The sequence below is a fragment of the Synchiropus splendidus genome, chromosome 4 (assembly GCF_027744825.2).
Source record: "Synchiropus splendidus isolate RoL2022-P1 chromosome 4, RoL_Sspl_1.0, whole genome shotgun sequence".
NCBI lineage: Eukaryota > Metazoa > Chordata > Actinopteri > Syngnathiformes > Callionymidae > Synchiropus > Synchiropus splendidus.
This window is the reverse complement of record NC_071337.1, coordinates 30369729-30392693: the sequence shown is the minus strand read 5'-3', so window position 1 is coordinate 30392693 and position 22965 is coordinate 30369729. Positions and strand designations below refer to the sequence as shown.

The 22965-nt window shown below is 41.4% G+C and overlaps 2 protein-coding genes across 2 annotated transcripts; one reads left to right on the top strand and one right to left on the bottom strand.

The window, feature by feature from the left end:
• The first annotated feature begins 3570 nt into the window (after positions 1-3570).
• Positions 3571-8051, top strand: irx4b (iroquois homeobox 4b). The gene is made up of 6 exons (XM_053863512.1): positions 3571-3746; positions 3824-4015; positions 5086-5174; positions 6214-6370; positions 6446-6599; positions 7315-8051. Exons 1-6 carry the CDS (start codon positions 3708-3710, stop codon positions 7842-7844), a joined length of 1161 nt encoding a protein of 386 aa, XP_053719487.1. The 5' UTR covers positions 3571-3707; the 3' UTR covers positions 7845-8051.
• Positions 8052-21115: 13064 nt separating this feature from the next.
• Positions 21116-22176, bottom strand: ndufs6 (NADH:ubiquinone oxidoreductase subunit S6). Its single transcript, XM_053863507.1, has 4 exons — positions 22023-22176; positions 21791-21844; positions 21363-21485; positions 21116-21247 (listed from the first exon to the last, which is right to left on the bottom strand). The coding sequence occupies exons 1-4, from the start codon at positions 22158-22160 to the stop codon at positions 21179-21181; spliced, it is 384 nt and encodes a 127-aa protein (XP_053719482.1). The 5' UTR covers positions 22161-22176; the 3' UTR covers positions 21116-21178.
• Positions 22177-22965: the final 789 nt, after the last annotated feature.

Sequence of the window (22965 nt, the reverse complement as noted above, 5' to 3'; positions counted from 1 at the left end):
ATGTAGTACGTAATTATTTATTATTTGGATATTTTTCATTTTTCATTTGCCATTTAAGCATTCTCTTACACAAATGTACATCATATACTGATGAAAAGAGCAGCTGTCAGCATCACATGCAGGAGCATTGGCAGCACAACGTGGAAAAAAAGACAGGCTGAGGTTGGGGCTAGGGTAAGCCATGGGATGGCACTCCATTCTATGCTTTATAATGAGCCAAATTGCTATTTAAAGGCCATCAAAGGGCTGTGTGTTTTCGTCACAGTGACTTACCCTCACTAAGGTGGAGAGCCACCTAAAACTGACATCAACTCATCTTCAATGATGAGAGTTTCAGCATCTCTCCGCGATGCTCCCTGCATTCTGCGATGCACAATCCACACCTGTGCCAGAAAGTAAAATGTGTTTTTTTTCTCTTCCTCTTCACATGATGCTCCACGGAGTCTCACGCAACACATGATCCACGCTGCCCCTCCTAGAACGCTACATAGGGAAAACCTTCTCTCAGTCCATTGAAACACAAATGTTATTTTACGCCTTTATAAGTCAGTATAGGACATAAAAGTCCACTTTCTCAATGTCAATATATTACGCCATGGGATTGAGGATGGATTGTAAGAAGAGATTGAATGGAATGTCCACCTAGAGCTGGATTACAGAGTGAATTGTTATAATTTCTGCAGTTAGAACAATGACGTTTTATTGCATTACATTATTTATAGAAATGAATGAATTGAATGGGTAACAGTAGCATTCGGCGTATGGTTTTATGGATTTTATAAGGCATGCGTTCCAAACAAATCTAGCCTCCACCATCCGATGTTCGGCTCATGAAGCACAGCAGGATAAAGTCTTGGGTAAGAGCCGAGATGTGTTCCTCTCTGTGCAGGCACTATTGCTAATTGTTGATAGAGGCAACACATTAAAGCCACGATGGAGGCTCAAAAAGCATCTACATGTAAAAGAGTCATTAAAGTTGCATATATTTCCGCTCACCTTGGATTCAAATGCAGAGCGATTGTGATTGAAAGAACCTGTGATTGGAGTCGTTTGGTTGCTTCTTCCAAACACTCTGGCGGTGTCACATGATCGCGCGTCTCTCATTAAGTCCCAAACACCCGCCTGCTGCACACTGCCAGAACTTTGAAGGCCTCCACAATAAGAGGTTTATCTCGTGGAGCATTATGAATGAATGATTGATGTGAGGGGAGCAAGATCAGGAGGATAGAATCACGGTCTAACGAACGCGGATCCGTAAGAAAATATACTGGAGGACTTCCATGAATTTATAAACACACTATATATTAATATATAAGTAGTCTTTTGAATATTAAAATGCAGAGGAATCACAATCTAAGGCCTGAATGTGTAATGTGCATTGTGAGCAGAAACAAAAGCTTGGAAGTTGCCCTGTCCGTCCAGCCGGCTCACACCAACTTTTACTTCACATGAAGCCCCAGCAAGCGCTCGTGTTCATTGTCACCGGCTAAACAAATTGCCATTTTCTTTGAGTGACATATGTTTTGTGTGCGCAGCAGCATCGGCAACGCTCGGAGATAACTTCATTTCCAAGCTTTGAGCACAGATGAGGCCGAGACAGTGAGACCGTGTTCGGTATATGAGCACCTTTCAGGGGACAAATGGAATGTCAATCAAGCAGCCGTGCACAGATGCGGTGTCCCTGGTGGGCTCGGAAGATGCTTTCTGGTGATGCAGCTCTGTTGTTCAAGTCGTACTCTTGGTGCTCTGGGAATATTTTGTCCTTTTACCCCCACACATTCTCTCATTCCATTTCTGATCCCTCGGCCACAGTTGTCTCCAGCCCCCCAACTTTTTAGTCTCATTGATGCTCTTATGTGAATTTGAAACATAAGACTTTTTTTATTGTGTGAATTACTTCTCATTTTCTGCAGTATGATGATGATAACCAAGTGTGAATTCGACTCGGCCAATTCAAATGAAACTGTCTTTGAGCTACAACTGCAGCGCTAAGAAAGGAACTACAACTTGAATTAAGTGACAGAAAACCCTTGGAAGTGACTTGTCAGGATGCTACTCTTAGTGTTTTTAGAACTCCACATTCATTTTCAAATGATTTTTAAGTAGTTGTTGTGCTGTCGAACTAAAACCTGGACAGACTTTCAATGACCTTGGCATATGCAGTTATGAGGAACCAATCATTACAGCTCCTCAGTTCACTTGTGTTCAATTCCCCAGATACTGTGACCAATGTTCAACTTACAATTTTTTATAGTGACATCTCTCATAGATGTATATCTAATGTGGAGATGGAAGCTTTCAACGGCCCCAGATTTTAAGAAAAAAAAAGTATTTACTGTAGTAGTCACTGAGGATGTGTGTCAGAAAACAGCAACAACAAACCTGCACGATGAGTCTTGATACAGTTGGGGAAAGAAACAGTGTTTAAAAGTAAAACATTAATGTCATATAATAAGATATAGTATTTGTTTTTTCAGTATCACCCCCCATCACTCGCTATATTGAAGGGGGTCGTGGAACCAGTTGCAGGATGTGATCGATGACACATTATAACCAATGCTAATAAAATAACAAAAAACAAATCAAGTGGGTGATGCAGGTTTATGTGCTATGTAATTCCACCAAAATGCATGAAAATAATAGAGGCAGCATACAGACCAGTACTGATAACCAGTGGCGTGATTTGGTAAATGTTAGTGAATGTATTTGACTAAAGCAGGTGACACTTGCTGGTTACCTCACTATGTCTGTCTTCATCACTATGTGGTTCTCTGCAGCAACACTGTGGTTTTACATCATTTCAAGTTTGTATTATTTACTCTGTATTAGACATTCTCAATTGTGAGAGCAGCAGGTCATGAGGTAAATAAGGTCCTAATGTCTGGTATTTTGAGCCCCATCCTGGAGGAGATGATCTTCCTAGCGTCCAAATTCTTCATTGTTTCTCAAGCTGTGCATAATGATCATAGAATGATCTGAATTTATTTGCAACACCCTTGGGGGCCTGCAGTCAAGCGCTCTGGGCAGTTAGTTGTATGAAGTTGAGTCCAATAAGAGTTTATTCAGACAAGCCATTCAGTTGGTAAATGTGCTTACTCGAGGGAGCCTTTTCTGATTAAATTGCCTGGAGGAGACCTGAAATCCCCCCATTCTGGAGTATGTGGATGACAAGGAGGTTTCTCCGTGGTGACAAGCTTTATAAACTACAGGGCAAAACGATTATGCTAATATCAGGTAGTAGTCATCAATCATCCGGTGTCAATGTGGTGTCAACACGCCGTTCCTGAAGCCCCCCCTCCCCTCCCTTTCTCTCCTCTTCCCTCTGGCCAAGAGTCTAAGTGTGTTTATTTGCTCAAATTGATCACATTACGCCGGAGGGATGTAGATCTGTAGATAAAAGAAGGAGTGGAACTGGGAGGGAATTCTTTTTTTTTTTCACGTCCATGTTTCAGCGCTGCTGCCGCGCGCATCTCCTCCGGACTGACGTCAGACTGGCGCGCCTTAAAACCCAGAAAGCGCATCTTGGTGTGATCTAACACTTGGACCCCATGACAGCATTGATATCTGATTGAGAAATACACTGTAGTGCTGAGGGAAAATCCGGCATTTCTGAGCGTAAGTCGACGCGTAAATGTCGCTTTTGGTTGCCATCAGATGACCTGAGTCCCTGTTCGGATCGACTTCATTTGAGTTTTTCCTCGGATGTCATGGCGTACTCCCAGCTCGGATACTCCACCTCACCACAGGTAAAGTCAACTTTCTTCACCGCTAAATTTGGCGCAGCGCGAATGCTTTTCAGTGAACATCGCCGCTTTCTTCAAAGTTTTTAATGACGTCCGGCACACTGGCCAGCTGTCTGGAACCTGCGTCCCCTCCTTCTTACCCGGTGCTGCGCTCCCCCGCGCACCAGCTCAGCCAGCACGCTCCTCCTGCGGCCATCTACAGCAGCTCTTGCCACAAAAGTCAAGGTTACTACAGCCCCTGCTCCGCTGACTTCGGTGCTCTCTATTCCAGAGTGAGTTGCTCTCCATTCTACCTATAGAGTTTCACAATGGCGGATGATCACATACAATCCATGTTTAAGTAAGAACGTGCATATGATATTCCATGTCTGGCAGATTATTGTCTCAAAGCAAGAAAAGACATAATTCAAAACGTCCAAGAAAAGCAAAATGAAATCAAATAAAATGGCATGCAAATTCAAGGAAAGTTCTTTCTTTCGATGAGTTAATTTTCAACCAAAAGAAGAAGAAACAAACATTCATCTACAATTCCATGATGAACAAGACGATAAGACAGACATTGTTTAGTTAGATTAAACATCAAAAATTATACATGTATTTCTAATCTAAACTGTACAACTAATATGTGCCATGTATTATGCAAAAGCTACAAGACCAGGTAGGAACCAATTTTAGGAGTATACAACATATTTAACACGTAAGAATCGCTTTGATTTTTTTTTCATTTATTGAAATTCAGAAGAGTATTCAAAAGTGTACAGAATACAGAATTGAGGATGTGTTTACTCTGATAACTATTTCCAAAGTACCAACATTTGAATTTTGAGAAAAAGCGCAGATATGGATAAACCTATGGATATTATTTTGGTTTTTAATTTCTCCACAAATTTTAGAAAATATTTCACGTTTCATAGGGTGCAATTTTATTGAAAAATATCTGACATATGTCCCTCATAGTCCAAGTCAAAGTGTGTTGACTGTATGTATACATTTTGATTATTAACGCGGAGGTTTAATTTGAGCACATTCATATTTATTCCTTTACTTCTTCGCATCATCTAATTTCGCTAGAGTCAAATCTAACTCCACCTTTTAATCCTTTAAACCAGCTGGCCTTTTAACACTCCGTCAACAAAACAAATGACAAATGAAGATGGATTAAAACACACTGGTGACCAATGTTCTGGAATTGTAATTTCTGATGCCAATGAACTATACTGTACCGTTGTTGTTTAGTTTACTTTACCTGGTTCAATGAATTTCCCTAATTTATCTGCATTTACATTGATTCTGTTTCTGTTTTTGCTATCCTGCGTTAATTGTTTGATTTCTTCACTTAAAGGGCCAATTGGAACCCAAAATTGGAGCTGCATCTTCCACCTACTATCCTTATGACTATGCATTTGGACAATACTCCCATGAAAGATATGGGTAAGTGCTCTGATCAGAATGAAGAAGCTGAGCAGGCACTTGAATGTACACACAGGACTGGATATGAGCTTCCCGGGACCTGCATCCATCAGACAGTCCTCTGGAGAAGCTTGTGTTAGTTACTGTTAAAAAGTTTATATTTCATGTCTAACAATTGTATTGCACTAATTACGGCAAAGCACATCAGTGTAGCTTAATAAATGACACTGAAAGGAAATAATACGTATATGATGATAAAATGATTTAGAAACTATATGATGCTATTTAAATAAAGGAATAAAATTGTATTGTTACAATATAAAATACATTCAAATAAATCAATGAGCAATGCCGTTTAAGTTACTTGCCAAAATGCCCAGAATGCCTTCACTATATCAATAATTATATTAAATACATTTTTATACTGGAAACAGAGCGATATGTAACACAATGATTTACGTGAATTGAGAGGGATAACTAAAGAAAGTCGAGCACTGAAATGGCAGCAGTACAAGAAGATAACTTCCGGCTCAAAAAGCATAACTGTGTCACCTGACCCCTGTCACCAACTGAGAGTTTCACAAAATACTGATGATATATAATGTTAAAAAAAAACTTTTACTCTTGATTGACAGCAGGTTAGTCCAACATTCAGGACCCTGGTCCTTCAGTTTATCATGACATAAGATAATGCAAAGTCCTGTCTGCCAAGTCTTTACATGGACTGCAGCTTGTGCTGACTATAATATATAATACTAATAAAAATAATAAATATTCTAATATTTCAGGCATCCCTCAGCAACAGACTGTTGTTCAGTTAAAGTTTGACTTCCTGCGTTGTTTCTATTATTACAATTCCTTCATCCATTCCCGATTTTTACGTCACCGGATATCAATTTTCATGGTTGACTGAAAACTAAAACACTGCCTTTACTTATGTCCATCACTCCCTTCGATTGGTGTTGCTGCCATTCACATAAAACCAGTGTTTCCAAAGTTTTCCAGAGGCGACAGAAGTGGTTAAACTGCCTCTGACTGATCAATCGCAATTTGTCTTCAGCTACTCCTCGAACGACGGTGCTTCCCGACGTAAAAATGCCACAAGAGAGACTACCGGCACCCTAAAGGCCTGGTTGCAGGAGCATCAGAAGAACCCGTATCCCACCAAGGGGGAGAAGATAATGCTTGCTATCATCACCAGGATGACTCTCACCCAGGTTTGTTGTTGGGCTAAAAAATGTTTGGGCCCCAGCCTGCGACACCTCCTGACTCCCCTTTACCTGCTTCTTTAGGTGTCCACCTGGTTTGCAAATGCTCGCAGGAGGTTGAAGAAGGAGAACAAGGTGACCTGGTCTCCAAGGGCTTGCAAAGGCTCAGACGACCGCGGGTGTGATGAAGACAGTGATGAAGCAGAGAAGTTACTGAAGGGTGAAAAAGATGGAACTGGTAAGTGAACACAAATGTTGTTGGCTCTAATGGACATCAAATTAAAAATCCTGGTAGACACTGCAAATAACAAGTTGAAGACCAGCTGGGGAAGATGTAGATGGGACTTAACACTTGACCACATTTGACCACTTTCACAATAAACCTTTAAAGAAGCCTAAATCTTTGCTGCTTTCCAGAGAGACCGCGGCAGGATTTCAGATGATGGTATATCATCTGGTGTATTGTATTGTATTTGCAGACATTTTTCAGGTCTCAAATGTTTTGCTAGCCACACTATGGGAACAACTACATTGCAAGACATGACTGAATGTTTATTTCAATCTCCTCTATTGCAGTCTCATTACATTTACACATCTCTTCTCAAGAAGACGTGAAGTTTCTGTGTCAGATACAGTACATTTTCTTGAATACATTCATGAAGTTTAGGTTTTTCTTTTGTCAGTGAGTACCACATTTTCACTCCGACATTGTTTGTCATGTAGAAAATATAAGAGATCTGGTATTCAAGTGATCGAAATTTCAACGTCAATTTTTTGAATGATTTCAGGGTTTTGTTTGGTGTTGATGTTTTTGGATTGTTCTTTTCAAGTTAGTGAAACTACCTAGGTGCTGTTTATACAGAAATGTTGTGTACTTAGAGCAACAAAATGAAAACTTGGCAACTGTTTTCCGAGTCAAAGTATGTTTCTATTTTTTGTGTACTTCTCCACAGATCCACAGTGTTCAGACCAGCAGAGCGATCTTGAGGAGTTCGATCTACTGGAGTCTGACGCTTCCGACTGTGAGCCCAAGTCTCAAATTCACACTGAAGACATCTGCGCAAAGGTCTTGCATTCTCATCCCAGTCTTGATGTGGACTTAATGAAAGGCACGGAGCGGTTGTCTCCTGACTGCCGCAAGCCTTCGCCGATCCTCGACCAAAACGCAACCTTCTACCCAGAAAGTACAGACAATAAGCCCAAAATCTGGTCCATTGCTCACACTGCTGTGGACAACAGGATGCAGGAAGAGTATCCGCCCTGCATGTTGTCTGCCACAGGCTCCACCTCTCCTGTGTATCACGCGAACATGGAGCTGACCAGGGCAGAAGCACAACATGAGTCACCGGTCACCACGCTACGAGAATGGGTGGACGAAGTCTTTCACTCGCCTCCGTTCAAACAATCCAAACCCTCAGGGTCGTGGAAATGTTTTAATGACTCACAAGAACACAACTTTGAACTCGTCAGATCATCTCTGTAGTGGTCGACCAGGTTTTTTTCTGGACTTCTGAACTCAGATTTCTATGTTCCGATCCAACAGTCACTTGTGTTTGGTGTGTTCATGTTTGCCTGTCATCACTGCACACAATCACACTGGACATTGTGGTACTCGTGTCTGATGATTCTGGTTGAACCTCGTCTTTGAATCTGCTGGCTGTGGTGAAAAGCAACAAGCAAACAGCCACACCACTTACAGTAGCGCCAAATATTGAATAAAAAAACACACAGATTTCTGCACAAGATGCTTTCTGTTTTAATCATTGTAAAAATAAGGAGCCTCGGGAGTGGTCCTGAAAATGGAGAAACCTTCAATTGTTGACTGGTTTTATCAAACCAGTCAGGTGTTTCAAGGCAGCAGGTATTGTTGGGCTTATGAAGCTTCGTGAACCAGGGCTCCCCTTTTCAGAAGCCACTACATGGCACTCTCTTCTCAAAAATCTTTCAATATTAACAGCCATTTAAATGAAACTTCCCATCATTTTTAAACTGAGCGCGCCCCCTACTGAGCTCTGAACATTACGGTATTGTTTCATGAAGCCTCAACAGCCCATCATCTATAGCAGGACGAAAAAGTCACATGACGAGGACACAAGATCATATCCTGGAAGATTATGTGTAAAGTGTATTGTCTGTGTTTGGTTGCTTCACATGCACAAGTTGAGTGTCGACAGCTTTCAGCAGATGATCCTCAAATCTTACTTTATCTATGGTAATGTTGAACTGATTGAAGGCTAATGTCTGGAGGATTTCATCAGGAAAACACTCAGCGAGCACAGAAGCCTGACAAGTAGCTCATATCCTCCCATCATGGGATTTCACCCAACATTATTGTACTACATTTTAAAGAGCATTCTTGATGGATTGTTGGTCTCAAATGAAATCATTGGTTGCAGCTCACTTGGGACGCTGCTGTATTCAAGTAGTGTTGGAACATCCGAGTTCAGAAGTTGTCAAGCTGCAACGGTCTTCTTTAGCAATCCAGCAATGATACATTTTGTGTGGAGTTGTGTCTATGCTGTTCTCCCTCAACAGTGACTAACAAATCCTTCACAATATTCCTGGATCCTGATGAACTTTTCGAGTTATTTTGCAGACAGACGTACGTACAAAGAGACAGGTAAAAACATGACCTCATGACCTACATGACTGTAATAAAGGACTCTAGGCATTGGAGGCAAAAATAAAGGATCAATAATATATTGTGACAAAGAACAAAAAAGAGAAGCATCCTTGTTTTGGAAACATTTGAAAATAAAGATGAAGCTGTTAGATCGACAAAAGGCAGTGCAGCAGACAACACCCCAATATGGTTAGATTTCAGGATGAGACCACAATGATGACGGCTTGCAAACAGGCAGCAAACATAGATCTTCTTTCATCATTATCATTCATGAAAAATAACTGGCTGAGATGGGGAGAGTGGAACTAGTGGTACCGACTGAAGACAAGGGAAGGCAACATGAGTGCACATGCTCTCCCCCACTGACAGTCTTCACCTGTGGGGTTCAAGGTGTGAGGTTATGTAATCAATGAGAAGCCTCAAAACATAAGAGCGTCCAGGCAGGTGCTCCTTTGTGTCATTCCTTCACTGCAGCATCATGGTGGATAGAATTTGGGGAGGAAATTGTGCACCTGTTTATTGATTACATTCAAAACAAAACCAGTGTTTAACATTTCTTTCTCTCTCTCTCACACACACACGTGGCAACTTCAATTGACCAAACTACATTCAACACAAATATAAACGCAACACTTTTGTTTTTGCTCCCATTTTTCATGGGATGGCCTTAAAGATCTAAAATTCATTCCAGAAACACAATGTTACCATTTCTCTCACAAATCTGTCTAAATGTGTGATAGTAAGTACCTCACAGATGCGCCACATCAAGGTGCTGATGTGACATCATGGTTAGAAACGGCGCACAACAGCCTCAGGTAAGTCATAATCTTAATAGTTGTGCTGTTTCCACTGTCTTGCGCTATTTTTTATTAATTTAGGATGTAGTTCCAGCAGGACGCACCTTCCCCGTCCACTGAAACGTCTTGTGAATGGTGGAGAGGTTCAGCCAATGAGAGCTGAGGACTTCAAGCGGCAGCTCAGTGATTGGCTGACTTTGGTGTCAGTCTTGTGTACACATGGAGTTGTGCGCGCAGAGCATCCCGAGGTTGAGCGCGTGTGTATGCGATGTTGAATGAGCAACGGGATGATTGTGAGCTCAGAAAACGTGTCTTGAGTGTACAACAACCAAAACACGTTCGTTCAAGTTGGTTGCAGAGATCTCACTCCATACCCAACGGGCCAGGTGCCATCTAATGTGAGCATTTGCCCACTCAAGTCAGCTACGCTGACGATCTGGAGTCAGGCTAAGACCCAGATAAAGATGATGAGCATGCCTGAGACGGTTTCTGACAGTTTGTGCAGAAATTGTTTGGCTATGCAAACCAATTGTTGCAGCAGCTGTCTGATCTCAGACGATCTTGGAGGTGAGCCTGCTGGATGTAGAGGTCCTGGGCTGGTGTGGTTACACATGGTCTGTGGTTGTGAGGCCGGTTGGATGTACTGCCATATTCTCTGAAATGCCTTTGGAGACGGCTTATGGTGGAGAAATGAACATTCAATGCACGAGCAACAAATCTGGTTGACATTCCTGCTGTCAGCAGCCAATTGCAATGCTTGCGACATCTGTGACATTTTGCTGTGAGACAAAACTGCACATTTCAGAGTGGCCTTTTATTGTGGACAGTCTGAGCCACACCTGCGCACTAACCATGATGTCAGATCAGCATCTTGATGTAGCGCATGTTGTGAGGTGGGATGGATCATCGTTTATATATATTTTTGTTGAGTGTATACTCAGATGATGACAATCCACCCACCACTGAGCCAGAACCTTTTAGTCCCATGTGTTCAAACTGTGTGTTGTTGACACAAGACATGTTTGTATGGCTTGTATTGTGGGGACATTGTGAGGGTTTCTCATTGCCATAATGCTTTCTCCAGCCTCTCACCCTTAACTTAACCCTCCCAAAAACATAGCTCACCTTAACCAGGACTCTGAACCAAACTGAAACCCAAGTCTTCATCCTCCTCACGAGCCAGTGTAAACACGGCCAAGCCCACACACACACACACACACACACACACACACACACACACACACACACACACACACACACACAAATACATATAGGTAAATGAAAACGGAGCCCATTTTACTTTGAACTGTAACTTGCTATACCATTGAAATTACAAACATCTGAATTTTGAGGCAAAGCTGTTCTAAAAGGATGTGAGATTTCGACTCCAGAAGAGGGAAAAAATGCACAATAATACCCTTTCGTAGACCGGTCTTAATTATTGGCTATATTATGCTTCTTCACCTCGACTCTGCCACTCGAAGTATAAACTACGTCCTTCAATCACCTTTTGCACCCTTCTTCATGCTAGCATTTGTACTTTGAGTTGGTATTCAGTTTCGCTCTAAGTATATGTTCATATGCCAGTTATTGTACACTCAAGTAGAAGGAAATTGTTCAGGAACAGTTGAGAATTCCTCTGCCTTGCAAATGTGTGTGTGTGCTGAAATGCGTGTGTCTGTTTTCTGAGACTGGGAGGGGGAAGTGGATAGTATTCAGCCGTGACTAATAGAAACACACAGAGGAGGCTGCTGCTAAATTGTTAAATCGATGCCACTTCCACCCGAGCTCCAGATATAGCTGCGATCAGCCATGCGTCCCCTTTCATTAGACAGCCTTTGACATTGTCACCTGTAAATGAAAGGAGCGACCCACCTCATGAAGCTGCTCAAGTGAAGGTGGCACTCACAACTTCAATGAAGCAGAGGTCCGAACAGAAACATGTATGACCGGACAGAAAGCTATTACAGAAAGCGTCCCAGTTAGCAACCAAAGTCACAGATACAAAAGAAAAACAAAGTCAAACCACAAAAACACACCAGCCTCCTCAATTAATTTAGAGAAGCAAACTTCAGAAAACTGAAGTTTTTTTTCTTCTTCTGTTTTCGATTTAGGAACAGTGATAAAGTATTTATCAGAACAGAGGAGGGATCTTCCCGAGCTTTGTATGGAATTAACCATTTCAGATTAAATAATTCAGGACGAATCCAACCGAGAATTTCATTCTCTTCCAGCTTCATGAATAATTAAGGGAAAAGATGATAAATAATGACATCTGACTTATCTGTTTTTAAGTTTTCCTCCTCACTCACACTAAATGGAAGTGTCTTTAAGAGATTTCATTTTCTTCTTGACATCAGGAAATAATAATAATTTATGAATGTATTTTTTGCGTCATGTTGCTGGTGTAGACAAAGTATTCCTCTCGAACAACAAGGTGGTGTTCTAGGTCTGGACTAACCTATCTGGGAAGTGAAATATGCAACAAAGCCAGTGATGGGGAACAACATACTTGTAGTTTGAATAAACCAAATGCACTTTTGATTTCACTCCAGTGACCCACAGATATTTGAGCAGAGCAATGAATTTATGAGTTGAATGAAATTCTTATTAGTTTAACCACCTACAGGTTATGGCAAATCATAGTTAAGCTCACTAGTTCAACCACACGCAGGTCAAGTCTCCTCAACATTAAAAAATAACTTTCAAAAGGTTCATATAAAAATGAGAAGTACACTCTGCCGCGGTGTTCATTTAACAATGGCACACCTCTCCATGCTTTGTGGTACTCTGTGGCTCCTATGTCCAGAATGTGACCCCCATCCTCTCACATTTACATGAGAATATAATGCCACTTGCGCCTCGATCATGTGGTACGGTCTAGCATGGTGGCACTGTGGTGAAGCAGCAGGTGGCCGTGTAAAGTAATGTGTGTGGAAACCAACATGCAACTATTTTTGTTGTGTTTATAAGTGTTAATGAGACTGCTACAAACTTCTGAAGCGAGGGCCTAAGGCAAGTCTGTTTTGAAAAACATAGCTCAAAGTAGGGGATTATGTACACACAAAATTCACAAATTCTGAAAGATTCATGTAAATGTATTGCAGTTTCATCTTTATTGGGTGGACATGTAGGACCATGCGATGTTGTCTTGTAGTTGTGTTGGTGTGACGAAGCGCTGGATTATACAGGTTTTTTTGGTCTTCTCTGAAGGGTCGATGACAATGATTCAACCCAGACAAAATTCCAAAGAAGAAATGTGTCTTCATTTGGTGTATGCAAAACATTTCAATAGTGTGTTGTCACCATAGACCAGTCCTGCTCAAATAGTAGGGCAGGCTTGGAGTGATGCCAGTAGGGGGCATGTGACCTTAGAACATCCTTTTTTTCTACTTGAATAAAGTGTAATATAGTGTTTTTTTAATTTCTGGTAAATTGATGCACGTTTGGTTTATTCTGTTACAGACAAAAACAATGTTAATAAAGTTATTCTTCATTGTAAGTTGCTCTATATCACTTTCTTTTTTATTTTCTTTAATGCTAACAAGGATACAATGCTATGCAGAGGTGTACTTATGATAGTTTTACAGACAAATGATACTATTTACAAAATTGGCGGAGAGTGGGGGGAAGGAAGAAGTTACCTTCTTCCTGGGAAGGCGCAATAAAAAATAACCGAGAAGCACTGCCATAGACACTATATTACATTGTGACACACGAGTGTGATTGTGTTGTACCAGGGTCAAACACCAACGCCTGCTGGTGAATCAACCAAAGAAACCAATGGTATATCAACGGGTCAATACTTTTAGAGGAGGAAGAGCAGGTTCAGTTCAGCCTGCTTATTTGAACCACATTCTGGAACCTATGACTTCCGCCTGTCAGGGGGTGACAGGTCTGACATTGATGGATAAGAGCAGGACATTGGTCTGCAATATATATATATATATATATATATATATATATATAAATCAATACGTAATATGTAAATATTTGATGCATGAGGGCTTACTGGTTACAGTAATAGTGACACTTAAGTCGGAAAATCAAGGGAAAAAAAAATTGTACATGCACTTCTATCAAGACCTAAAGCATAAACAAAGGGACTCACTCTTTTGCAGAGGAGATTTGACACTGTAGATTTATGCTACCATAAAGACTGGACATGGCAAACCAGTCAGAGGCTAGGAGACACACTTTTTTACTGTGTTGCTACAAAGCGCCACGTCCTACATATATGTAGGTATGGTGTGGCAGACAAGGCTCTAACGCTCACCTGGACAGCAAGTCACGTGACGTGGCGGCAGTATAGTAGTTAAAGTACATCCATGTGTGTCACAAGGTTGCCGGTTCGCGTCCGGCATATCTCTCTTGTGCATTTATTTTTAAAATTAATATATTTTACTGTGATCCTCCTATCAAGCAGCACAGATAGAAATGAGCGTGCCAATCGTTGTATTTATTGACTGTTTTACGTGTTTCATGCCACCAATAACGTCTCCTGTCTGCGTGTGTGAGCAACACTGCAGACTGAGTGTCTCATATTGACTCTTGGCTCCACTGAACGATGCTCCACTGAACTGAACGATGCACGATAGCGAAACACATGTCATACGTTTAGTTTAGGGAATGACAAAGTGAAAGGCGGATCTAAGTCATGATAAATCGATCCGAGTCTGAGGATCGCGACTCTCGACTGCACTGAATGGAGGGGCTTGGTGCACATACGGCGATGTGTATTGTTTATGTTTCAAAGTTAAACGTGATTCAAACATTATTTTGAAATTTTGCCATTTCACTCTTACTTTTTCATCTTACTTCCTGTATAAACAATCATCTCAACAGCAACTTGACCAAAACCACAGCCGTTTCAGTGCCTGGGCAAAGAGTTGCAGGTGGCTTGGGAGCCAGGCCTGGCTTGGATGCATTGTCAGTAACTCCAGTTAGTAACAGTGACCATGGATGCCGGTTCGTTGGTGACAATCTTTCAAGCCTCATGGATCTTCGGGATTCAACTCCCCAAAACTCTCAGCAGTGCAATGATTGCTGCAGAGTCATGGTGTAGGTTGCCACCTGTCCCCTGTTCTGTTCTGAATTTCCACCCGTTTCTTATGAAGGTCTTTTGGGAAGAAGAACAGGCTCACACCTTCACTGGCCAAATTAGAACACCAGCTGCCATCAAACGTTTTGGCATTCCCTCACTGATACATGTTTGCATTGACAAAACACAGATCAGGCGACAGGATAGTCCAAGTGTCATCAAGGTGCGTCTCGGGAACTTGCAGAGTGCAATACTGCGCTTAATTTGCATTTTCTTAGAAATAATTTCACACTTATTAAACTTTCAGATTCGACAGAACCACCTTTGTTGACGGCATAATATAATGTCCTACTTAAAATATGCATTGTTCCAGAACCTTGTCATGGCCCCTTTAATTGTATGGGTTTGTGTGTGTAGTGGCTGCTTTAAAAGTCTTTGTGTCCTGAACCAAACAATGTGCCTTTGATCTGCAAAGTTGCTGGCGTTTCACGCTGACGGTCGATGCGGCACGTGTACCTGACATTTGTGGTTGGTCTGGGGTGTAGTGTAACTGTGGTGCCGGGCTGCTCCCCTCCACACATGTATTGTAATCATAGACCTCAACAAGAAGTGCCTCCAGCAGGTTGGATCCCAAGAGGCTTTCCAATGGGCAAATGGTGAATCAGCCCCTGGGTGACCTCGGGCGGTCTCAAAACTGCAGAGAGGTCCTTAACACGGACCCCAGCATCATTTAATGCACGCTGGTCTAGTGCCACACATTTCTCTAGTTTACTCGTTCTTCTGTAGACATAATAATATATTGACATAATAAATGGAGACAATGTAGAGTGATAGATGACAAAACATCCTTCATGCTTACAGGCATCAATGATTCTCATGGATATGTAGGTTAAAAGCTTAGATTTTAATTTGATTCACCAAAAATGCATCTAATCCATTTTATTATTTATTTCAATTATTTTACACCCATCAGTTCCGCTAATGGGTGTGAATCCCAAAACGTTTCACAAAAATTCGACTCCATTCTTGTTGGGCAAGAAAATATTTTGGGGGTCCTCCACATTGACTGTGACATGTACCAAAGTATGAGTTTTGAGTGGCGAGCTCAAAGGGAGGGGTGTAAGAAAATATTGATATAATCAAACATCGCGATACTTGATTTATTGTACCAATATTTCTGCAGAAATATCACAATACTTGACAATACTTGTGCGATATTTACTTGATATTTTAAGTCGGCTATGTCAATATTTAAGTTGGGCTGTCAATAGGTTACAATTTTTTATCTCAATTAATGCACTAAGGCTGAGTTAACTTGCGTTTAATGACAAATTAATCACACATTCTGTATTTTTTCTAAAGGTAAGGAAGATTTTAGCAACGCAGGAGTGCCCCTTAATGCTTACAATGCTCTGCTTTTAGCATGTTTTCGAACCTTTTCAGTGCCTCTGAGGTCATTGAGCTTCTTGATGGTGTTTGTTTTGTTAAGTTGTTGCAGTAAACAAATGTTTATATGAAGAATGCATTAATGGCCACTCTTGTGTGAAAATTTTAACCTACAGCCCAACTTAAATATCGATATAACCAACTTAAAATATCAAGACACTATCGCATGGTCAAGTATTGTGATATTTCTGCAGAAATATCGATACAATATACCCATACCACATGATGAAGGATCTCGATATTTAATCATATCAATATTTTCCTATTATATTATTTTTTATTTATTATTTTCTTTGTTGATTAAGGGAGCTGTACATTCCACTGTACTGCACTGAAATGAGAATTTGTTTTTCATGCAATATAATAATATTGTTGTCTGATTTTCCACCCTTAGAATGATGGATCTTGTAAACAAATATTAAATATATTATTAAACTCACAGCATTGCAATATATCGCAATGTACCGTATCACCACTACTGTATTGGGATACCCATTACATCGCAAGATACCTGCCAATACCCTACTTTTTACAGCGATCTGGTTATCTGGTTACATTCATCTGTTTGTACCATCTATTATCCCACAACCTTGGGGTAAACGTCATATGATAGATAAGGAAGGTGCATGGGAGAGTAATAGTGCTTTCTGAGAATGAGTTGGTGAATGTGTTTGATAATAAGTTTTCATGAATTTGACTTGATGTTTTTTAACAGTATGTCTGTCAGTTAAGAGCATTGCTGTTGTGGATGTAGAGATGATTCATTTTTCAAAATTATCAAGCTCTGTTCTTATATAAGTTACTCCGTCGACAAGTATAACTACATTTGTTTCCTCACGTGTCCTCGTCATCCACCGTCCCTCTCTTCCTTTTGTCGTGTCACCGCTGTCTGAAACACAAGCGAGACACTCGGCTGCCAGACTGACACGATAGCTCGCTCCCTGGGCCATATGATGCGATTAGAGCTAAGTGGCACACTTTCACATGTCTGGCTAACACCACCGCCCTCTTTCTCTTTGTGTGATAAGGAGATGTACTTACTTACTTGCAGATTCACTTTTTAACGCTGCAAATGAATCAGTGCGGCTGGTACCAGAATTCAGACTTAATAAGATTTTTGTTTGTTACTTGTTTTTGGGTCAGTGAATCAACAGCTCAGAGCATTTTCATTTTCAAAAACTGGGATGATGTAGTTTGCTGGTGGTTTGGTGAAGAAAGACATGGACAGTGTTCAGAGATATTTGACCACCAGTATCATAAGGCAGGTCTTTCTTGTGTTCCAGGTGCAGTGCATCTCTCAGTGTTGAAGAGAGAAGTGCTTGTGTTTTTAAATGAGTGCATAATGTGGAAACTGAATTTGTTACACTGGGCGTCCCAGGTGACAAAGAGACGTCAAGCTTAATCTTTGTGGTAAACCTCAGGGACAATTGCTTTTTATTCTCCAGTGTAACATCTCTTCTGTGCTTAAACCCACTGTGCGTTGAACATAGGATTGATAGTGAACATTTCAGCTTCTCAAAGTGCACAAGTCTCATTTTGCAAAACTAATAGCCTTGACATGCATTGTTGAAACTTCGAGGAAAAGAAAAATCCGCCGTGGTAATAAGAGAAAAGTTCTAGGTCCTCGGATCAAAACAAGGTTTTGATTTCTCAGCAGACATATCTACAGCGGAGTGCTGGAAACTTCAAAATACTCTCTAGTCTGATGCCTTTTCCACGCCTCAACTTAAGCACTGTTCCAAATCTCTTGCGTCTTGTCACACACACTCTGGTTTTTCGGGGGCTATCAAAGTGCTGAGTGCAAAGTCTCTCCTCCAAAAACTGTCACTTGTTGCCAGAGGTGTCTGGCGCCCCGCAGTAACCCCCAGAGCGGCTGGCACAGGAACAAGTCATTAATTCGGTGGTAAAGGTCACAAGCTCTGTCACCTCACTCCACCGTGCAGCTGAGTGGAGTCAGTTTGAGATAATGACCAAAGGTCAGTTCCGCATTTTTGCCTCCCGGTACAGTCGGAGTGGGCTTGAGGACGACAGGCTGCTCCCAGATCAGCCTTTGCTTCCAGAGACTCCCAAACAGAGAGTCTCAGATAATTGGCTGTGGGCTCGTACATAATGAGCCTAAAGGTCTATAATATGACACATTTTCAGCAAGAAGGCTTCTAATTGGCAATTACAGCAGCCATGAGAATGTTTTGAAACCAGGAAGTGATTGTTTTGGGAAGGATATAAGAATTGGTTGGTATTTAACTCCTTTGACGGCCCAGGTGATTCTCAGTATGTGATTGTGTGTTGCTCAAATTCAGTACTTCTTTAAGAGGCATCGCTCACAGCCACCTTTGTTGAGTATAACTAAGCTGTTTGCTTGTTTGGTGTCATTTTAAACAGAAGGCTAACAAAGCCTGTTAGATGTAAGATGGTTTAGCGTAGTCCAGCATCCTGAGGTATACTGTGAATCAGAATGAACACTGAAGTTCAAACATCAATATCTCTCATGAATTTCGATGACACACAGTTGAACTGCTTGTTCCACCACTGTATATTGGTCACACAAATACAAAAAGGCCATCAATTGAGCAGGCAGTTTTTATATTATAGTGTTAGAGTAGTTACTCTCTCTCACTGAGTGACATAAATGTATTCATTTCTTATCACTCAAACCAAATGGTCCTAGAGTAAGTGTGAATAGGTTGTGTTTCTTAAAGGTAGCTGTGAGTCGAATTCCTCCAAGAGGTGGCCCCTAAAAAGGTTCAAAGAACCAACGCAAGAAGTTTTTCCTGGCTTCAACTGTTGGATACGAATTTCAAGTGATGGTACATTACGAGCACATAGACGGAGAGCTTGCCATGGCGTGAGTGGCAGCAAACTAAAAAGATGACGGTTCATGTCCAGCTTTACCAATGGCAACTTTCACTACAGTCAAAAATGAATATATTTTGCTCTGAAAACAACATGGAGGCTGCATGTCCCTCTGTCCATCGCAGTTCACCCCCAGCAACAACAATCCTAACATTGAGTTTGAAACCATAAATAGCATGTTCATCCATGTTAAAAAAGCATTCCATGTTAATCGCGCTACCTCTGACATTACATTGCTATTACAAAAAGCTTGGCATCATTGCGGACAAATCTATTTATTCTGTCATTGTTGATGCTCAAATAAAAACAGCCCTGATGGAGGAGTGACTTCTTCTTCTTTCTCAGAAACACTGACCACATCTGATGCGCTGAAAGACAACTACGCTGGCAGATGCATTTAAAGCTGATCAATATTTCAAAAGAATAGTTAAATCCAGCTCAAACATTCAGCACAGTTCACATGCTCAGTTTCATCTGAAGACTTTGCCCCCGGCGCCGCCTCCAACCCATCAACCAAACGCTGCTGAACCACTCTGCATCCACCAGCCGCAAGAGCGACCAGCCTGGGTCGCCCACCCAACCTGGCCTCAGTTCCGTATCCCCCTACAGTCACCCGACTCCAGATGAGGTTAAGTACTGCAGCGGTTGTAGATGTCACCAGGGCCAATTATATCAGGCTGACTTCTCTTCCCTGACCTGAGATCCATGGGGTGGAAAATGCTGTTCCACTGGCTGGATCAGCCGGGACAGAACAGGCTAGTTCTGTCTGCAGCCAGAGCCAAGTGCAGGGCCAATTTGGAATGCAGGGGTCCATGGAGAATATGCCTGATGAAATATATATATGATCTTCTTCAAACATGGATTGTTCAGCGCTGCTGGGTCTCATCATGCCCGCTGATGTTCTGGAGGTTTTTAAAGAACACTGAGGTTCTCTAAGTGTTTCTTATTATTTATCTGTCCAGTGGTTTCCTCCCTTCTGGTCAGGCGCTCAAATCATCCGGGGGATTCCTTGAGCGACGCCCAAGCGCACCGTGCACATCAACCACTCCTGTTGTATTGCTGTGCGCTCACAGCGCCTCACCGCTGCTGCTCTGAAGCTGGGCAGCTCCTGACATTGCTTTGTGAGCTGAGTCCAAATACCCACCTCATGCAGCCGCGGGGAGGACATTTGCTCATCAAGTCAAGAGTTAAAGCCATTTTCTGCGTAGTGTTTGGTTAGGTCCGTTCTCAGCTGTACTTTTAGTGGTCGTTAACAGCGTGCAACAATTTGAATGAGATTAACGACACCTGGTGGCTGCGAGTACTCGCTTTATCATCAATCATCATTCTACGATTTCAATTTAATCGGTAAAATTGCGGCTTATACATAGGTCTATATCTATGGAATTATGGCAATTCCATTTTAAATAACTAAATTAATAATTATTTAATTAAGTTTGCATTCATCATTTGAATATATTTATATGGCATTTACACATCAAATACTGACCCACTTTTAAGAAATGTCTTGTATTATTGAATTTCCTGAATTAAATATACGTTAAATTCTTCGATAATATTTTTTGACAACGCATTCAAATGCATAAACTTACGGTTAAAAGTCAACAAATGTTGTGGTTTTATTATTTTTGGAACGCTAATCCGAATACTTATTTAAGGCAGTATTTAAGGTGCTTCACTGAAATTAATCATATGTTGTTTTTTTAAGTATATTCTGGTATTTAGGTGGGTTCACATTCCAGTCTGTACCGCGTTGGAAATTACCACTGCTACGTCCAGCTGTGTATGTCGCTCTCTAGCGTCCAGTTTCCGCACTGCGCCATCTCGTTCATCACAATTCACACACGTCACAATTAATTTGAATTAATTTGTGAGGAAAATTAAATGACCATTTTGCTTCCTGTAAATTCTTAATTGTGCAGTGGGGTGGAAGTGTTCTGCGGCAGAATGATGAATTGTTTTCGGAGCAAAAAGAATAAAACAAAACGTCAGATAGTTTAAATTTATTTAGCCAGTAAGTAATGTATACACAGAAATGCAGACGTTAAAGGTTGTTCTCAATGATGGTGCTTTTGCTTGAACTGCAGCCCGCAGTAGCCGCACGTTCCCACTTTTGTATCTTTATCCTAAGCAGAGAGGCAAGATATGAAGTTCAGATGAGATGTGATTTCCTTCCATGTAAAGAGTTGACACAGACAAATTTATTCTGTCATTTCGAACATAGGCCCCAGTGTTTCTCACCAGGTTGATGTAGACTTTTGGATGGCCGAGCGCTCCACCACCCCCATCACAGGACACAACTCGTGCATGAAGTTCTGTCACTGGCTCTTCTGCCACCAACTCGATGGCAAAGTTTTTGTTGACCTGTGTGTAACGCAAAACCACAAACGAGGTTTGTTCGCACGTTTGAAAACACAAAGATGCAAAACCACAAAGAAAAATACAGTAGAGTGTTTATTGCTTTTTTCACTCAGTGCTAGGATGCATGTGGACATATTTTTTCATACATTATTTATGTATTTATTAAATTTGTGTAAATCAGGTCAGTCATTTTCAATTTGTATCTTGGCATTGGATAGAACAACCAGTCGTACATATAAACAACACATTAGACTATGATACTTATTGCGTCCATTTACGCATGGTGTTCAATACCGACTCTCTCTTACCTCTTTCTGTTTCCCCACGAATCTGGCCCTCCTTGGATCCTTCTCGTCAAACACCTAAGAAAGCACGCATTAAACGCAACAGATCATTAGTTTACAGGACGAGAATGTCCAGTTCATAAAAGCATTTGCCCACAGAAGCTGTCAGCTGCAATGTCAAAATGCTAACAAGGGTAGCGAATTGCAGAGAGCGATGTGGCCGCTGATGCCAAAAAGCACAAATGTGACAACTCACTTGGCCTGTGTGTGTGATAACTTCACCGGTACTGGACACTTGCAAGCTGTAGTGGTGAACTGGAACAGCAGTGAATTTCAGAGGGGCAAGAATCGCTCTCCTACTGAAGGACAACATTCTGCCCACAGCGGCCGCCATGTTTACAATTTGTCCTCCCAAGTTGCATTGCGAATGACTATGCCCAGGTTTTAGCTTGTCAGGCTATTTTTTAACAATACGCGCAACACCCCTGCCTATTTTTACTCGTTCTCAGTTTATATTTTCATTTCTTTCTGTTTGTCTGCATTATTAATTTACTAACAAGAGCACAAAACATGCTTTAACAAAGCTAAAGCGAAAAATGTGTACCTGGCAGTCAAAATCCAGGATCTGAAGAGCTCGAACCGGAAGCTGTTGGTTGTTGAAGCGACGGAGCTGCATCACCGTGTTGGTTTGAGGAGAATAGTTGGGTAAATTACTTATTAAATGTCTCATATTTGCCATGATTGTTTCCTTTTTTGTCAGTCGGTGTGCGTAACGCATCTGTTTCGCCGAGGAGACCACAATAATAGTTATGGTTTATCTCCCGCCGTGCTGGCAGGTCACGCTTTTCTCCTTGAGTCTTCATAGCGAGACTAGAGCCACTGTTACACATGCGAACCTTATTTTCTCGCGCGTCTAAGTCATTGTACTTGACAAGTCAAACCTTGAGTAAATTCGCTCTCTGGCACCAATAACATATAACACTGTGACAAATGCCAATTTCCCGTTTTTCTCAGCCGACGCAGAGAGAAACACTATTCTTTTCCATTTCAGTTTGTGCATTGGTTTAAGGTTCAAGTGTGCGTTCAGCGTTCTTGTCAGAGTATGAAACCGTCTGACCTGTGTTTCCGTCGGAACTCGTAAGATTGTATACAAGAATCGCAACAAGGCCTATAGACTGCATTTACTAACATTGAGTGAT